This window comes from Microtus oregoni, unplaced genomic scaffold, assembly GCF_018167655.1.
Source record: "Microtus oregoni isolate MIOR12 unplaced genomic scaffold, Mior012 000050F_ref0000143, whole genome shotgun sequence".
NCBI lineage: Eukaryota > Metazoa > Chordata > Mammalia > Rodentia > Cricetidae > Microtus > Microtus oregoni.
In genome coordinates this window covers 2,864,073-2,869,258 of record NW_024543256.1, presented here as the reverse complement: position 1 = coordinate 2,869,258, position 5,186 = coordinate 2,864,073, and the positions used below count along the sequence as shown (strand labels likewise).

At 37.1% G+C, this 5,186-nt stretch overlaps 1 protein-coding gene across 1 annotated transcript; it reads left to right on the top strand.

The window, feature by feature from the left end:
- Positions 1-708: 708 nt before the first annotated feature.
- Positions 709-2,733, top strand: LOC121437260 (vigilin-like). Its single transcript, XM_041637121.1, has one exon. The coding sequence runs from the start codon at positions 709-711 to the stop codon at positions 2,731-2,733; it is 2,025 nt and encodes a 674-aa protein (XP_041493055.1).
- Positions 2,734-5,186: the final 2,453 nt, after the last annotated feature.

The window sequence follows — 5,186 nt, the reverse complement described above, 5'->3', positions numbered from 1 at the left end:
AACACCTGCAACTTAGTCACCAGCTTTGGCAAACAACTCTCCCCAGGCAATCTACATTTTTAACAAAGGAGAAAGAAGCAATACATCCTGGCCTTTGTCTTACTTGTTTGGCAGGGTTGCATCTGCCTAGTGGCCAGTGAGCCTGCCTGTAAATTATTTTATATGAAATATAGGCCCACAATTTATTTATATGAAGATCCAGACAGTTATTTTCAATTCTAAGTTATAAATTTTAAAAATTGTTACTGAAAATAAAAAAAACATTAGTAAATGCAGTATTTTTAGAGACTTCGATAACTGTATTTTTGCAATAATACTTTGTAAATAAAAGCTTATACAAGTGAAAAAACGAGTCTGTTTGAAACAATGAGATTTCTTTATGAATGTCATAAGAATTCTTAAATGAGGAACATTTTTTGAAAATATTGTGAATGTTTCCATACAGTCCTAAAAATCTGAGTTTACCTTGTGTTCATATAAGGACAGATAAATAGGTGAAATTCTAATATACTCATTAAATGAATGAATAAAATAATCATTTTATTGTCTTTATCCTATTGATTAATTTTGAAATAAATTGTGCCTTTAAATATTTATTCTTTTCATACAGTAATATGATAAAACATAACTACAAGAAGGTTTTATGTCTTGGAGCTGCTGCTGAATGATCTGTAACACATCTGAATTGCAAGTACTTGAAAATCAACAATGACTTCTAAAAGACAATACATTGTATATCCAAACAGGTCTTTCCAAAGGGAAAACCGTGCTGCCAACCTAAATTTAAGGGGGAGGGTTAACTTTCCATCATCAAGTTGCAACTCAGAGAATAACATCACTTTCAGAAAGCCAGAAAACCGTGAAATAACTCGAAACTGGATTCTCTCTATGCATAAAAATGCAGCCAAAGTTTCTGAAGTTGAAATTTCAATTCCTCCTAGTCTACACAAATCTCTTACTGATTCTAAAGAGTCTTTGATTAGTTCAATCATGGAAGAATGTGGTAAAGTCCATATTCATTTTCCAAGTACCAAATTGGGCCTTCAAAAAGTCATTATTAGAGGCCCTGCAGAAAATGTTGAAAAGGCTAAGAAAAAATTTCTGCAACTTGCAGAACAAACCAAGAGTTATTCTGTGGCTGTCCCTGTAAAGTCAAAGTATCATCAATTTCTTATGAGTGAAAATGGTGGCAATCTTCATAAAATCTGTGAGAAGACAGGGACACGTATAATTTTCCCTACCTTTAAGAACAAGAATCAAGAATCAGTAACAATCATAGGGACAGAAGAGGCTGTTAAAGATGTGCAAAGAGAGGTAGAGGTTTTACTGAAAGATCTGGAGAATGTGGTAGAAGATAGCATACTAATAAATCCCAAATTCCACAATTACTTTGTCATGCAAAGGGGACAGCTTTTACAAAAAATAATTAAGGAAAATGGTGGAGTTTTTATTAACTTTTCATATGCAGGAAAGGAGAGTACAAAAGTCACAATAAAAGGAGCAAAGGCTTGTGTTGAAGCAGCGAAGAAACATATTCAAGAGATATTTAAGCCTTTGAGTTCCCAAGTCACAACACGGTGTGTTGTTCCCCCCAAATTCCATCCTTTTATCATGGGACCTATATGCTCTAGAATGCAACAAATTACAAGAGATTTTAAAGTTCAAATCAAGATTCCAGATGCAGAAAAACCAACTACAAATACATGTCTAGAGCTTCAAGATACTGGAAAAGAAAAGGGGGAAAAGAACACTAAAGGGCCTGCTTCAACTTCTCAAAAAAAAGGTGACACTATTTCAGGAAAAGCTGAAAACTGCAAGACAGCCACCCAAGCTCTGGAATCTCTTGTTCCTGTCACTGCTGAAGTCCAAGTACCTTTTCACCTACATCCATACATAATTGGGCACAAAGGAAGTGGTTTACGCAAGCTAATAAAGGAATTTGAAGTTCATACTCAGGTAGTACAACCCGGAGGAAATTTTCATATCATATCCATTACAGGCATGGAAGCAAATGTAGAGCAAGCCAAGATGAAGTTGCAAAAACAAGTAAAAGCTTTACAAATGGAAATAGATGACCAGACATTACGAAATTTTAGACAAACATTCAGTTTAGATCCCAAATATCATTCCAAGATCTTTGGTAATAAAGGTATGCTTATTTCCCAGATTTGCACAGAATATGATGTTACTGTTCATCATCCAAAGAAAGGAAGCAATCCAATACAAGATCAAATTACCATTTCAGGTTCTAAAGACAACATCCTAGGAGCTCGAGATGCAATAATGAAAATGCTGCGTAAAATTGAAAAAACAGTTTCTAAGGAAATCCCACTGAACCATCATGTTTGTGCCAATATTACTGGATTTGGTGGAAAATCCATTCATAAAATTATGGAACAATTCCAAGTAGATATCCGTGTACCTTCAAAAGTAACCCGTACTAATTCTAGCATCATTGTGAGTGGATCATCTTGTAATGTACAGGACGCAATTAACTATATCTTGACTCTTGAGAAGCATTTCCTGTCTGTTGGAAAGTATGAACCTCCACTGGAGCATGTTAAGCATGGTGGTACTGGCCACATAGCTGCAGAAACATCTAAGACTTTTCAGAAAAGAAATGCTCTTCGTAATGCAAAATCCACTTCCCATCCTCCACGTGTGGACAATTCTAAAGATTTTCCCAAAATGAAACATCAAGTGCCTCCTAAACCTCATCCTTGGAGACCATAACAAGAGTTAAAACAAATAAATGGAAATTGGCCCAACCTGATTATCTGAGACTGCTGATAGCTTTTATTTTAAAACTGCAGTAGCTTTTGAATGACTGGCTAAATTCTTACATCTTTGCTTTCAGAACATCACTGCTTAGATACTACATAACATTGTAGTGAAAATGATGTGCTTACACTTAAATTCTTGCAACATATAGCAACTTAGTTAAAATTTTCATTCAGGACTAGATCCTGATAATTTTACACCTATTGTATTAAGATAGTCCATACATAACACAGGTTTCCTTTGCTTCACAAAAGCACAATCAAATTTACTCTTTTTACTTCTTTCATTATTTCTAATTTACTTTCATAATGGGAAAGTGCTTTGTTCATACATGTTATGTCTTAGAACATAGAAGAGAATGCAAATTGTGATCAGTGCACTGTGCTCTTACGATACATGCACATCAAATACAGCACACTAGTAGTACTCCAGAGTCACGCAAATGCTAAAGACCATCAGATTGCATTAATGGCATTGTATTATCAGATTATGGTCCTATTATTGAGGTACTTGAAAATACTATGGTATTTTTAAATATTCTACACACATATTTTAGAAAACTTCCTTAAAATTTTCAACCCAAGAACAGATTACATTTTCATCTTTCTTCCAGCAAACTTTTAGGCTTGGTAATTTTTTATTATGTCAAGGTTGTTTGATTGTTTTTTTCATTAATTTTATTTTTGAATGGTCTGTCACTACCAAAAGTACTAATGATAAAGCTATAACTTTTGTTTGATATCTAAAATCCATATCCTCCAGTATTTGCCATATTTTAGTTGATGTAATTGCCCAAATCTTGTTATTTTCACAAGGCTAGCTTCAATCCACTGAATGGTTAGTATAATGCGTGCATACCAAACTCCAAAAACCCTCCACTTGGAGGTCTCAAAGTTGATTAGCACTGTTCTGTGTTGTGCCTGTACCAAGCTATATGTTCCCAGTCCAGTTGAGCTTTATTTCATTTCCCCCACAGGTGTTTAACCCAAGATCATTACCTGTAGGGGAAAGATTGGAGAGGGTGTTGCCTAGTGAAGCTGACTGAACCTTAGGGTATCTCAGTATTTTTGTACACCTATATATGATCTTTCCAAAATTCTGTAAGTGCATGCCTAGCACCACACAGAATTTATTATCTCTAGATTTTGAGAGACCCTTACCCCTTATTCTTAAAGGGATGAGAATTTCCTAGCAGAATGTTTTAAAATTAGAAACAAAAACTAGCAGCACTTTCCTTCTACCCCTCCCACCTGGGGGATTTAGAGCAAAAGGACACTTAGCCCAGCTAGCCACCTGGTGATAAAGAAAACAAAGAGAGAGCTGACTTAGGATGGGAGGGAGCAAAAGAACTTGCACCCACGCGAAAAAGCCACTTCAGAAAGCCATTTTGTTGTTTCACCTTTTAAAAACTAACCCCACAAAGAATTTTTAACTTCTCTCTCTCTCTCTACCTTGTTGTTTTGGAGTAGTGAAGAAGTTCCTGGCCAGCCAGTAATTGCCTGTACTTGCCTGTACTTACAATAAAAGAGTTAACTTTGCCATTTGCAGTCCTGTCCTCTCTGCTTTCTGATGGTCTCCCTCTTGGAAGGAGGACATGCTCTAGGCATAACATTTGTAGTGTTGGTCTGGAAGCACCCCACAGGGACTCCACCAGGACATAAGCCCAGAGGTTCAGCTCATTAACATCTGCCCCTATTAATAGAGTGCTCTTTTCTTGTCTATTAGTTGTCTTGTCTGTCTGACTGTGGCTGCTTTGGTACTTTTGTTTTGTACCGGTTGACCAATTTGGGATTTTGAAATTGGCAGTTTGTTACTGATACAGTGAACCTGGTTGGAAAGAGAGATGCCTCTTTTCTAGACTTTAGTTCATGGTCAATTGTAGACAGGGATGGGGATTCTCCCAGTCCTAGGTCATTTTCAGATGGGGAGTTTGCTCCAAGGTTAGCAGACAGGGGCTGGCATTCTCCTAGCCCTGAGTCATTTGCAGCCACCTCAGAGGCAGCCAATTGGTTTCAGGCACCAAGAAGTGATCAAGAGGAACCCCTCCAGGACATTCAGCGGCCTGTTAGGATTGTTTTGGATACATCTATCCACACAGGGAGAAAGAGGACTTGCCACCTCATGCTCAATCCTGGGAATGTGTTGAAATTTGTGTCTTGTTTTGTTAATTGCTGTTTTTTTGTCTTTCTTAGCTTTTTCCTTAAACCCTCCTCTTCAGAAATGGGGAATGCCCAGTTAACACCCCTAGGCTTAACTCTTACACATTGGAAAGATATACAGGACACCATAAGCAACCACAGAGCAACTGTCAAGAAGAAGAAGTGGGTCACCCTTTGTACACATGAATGGCCCACATTTATTGTCAGATGACCAGCCAGCAGGACCTTCGATGCAGCAACCATCCA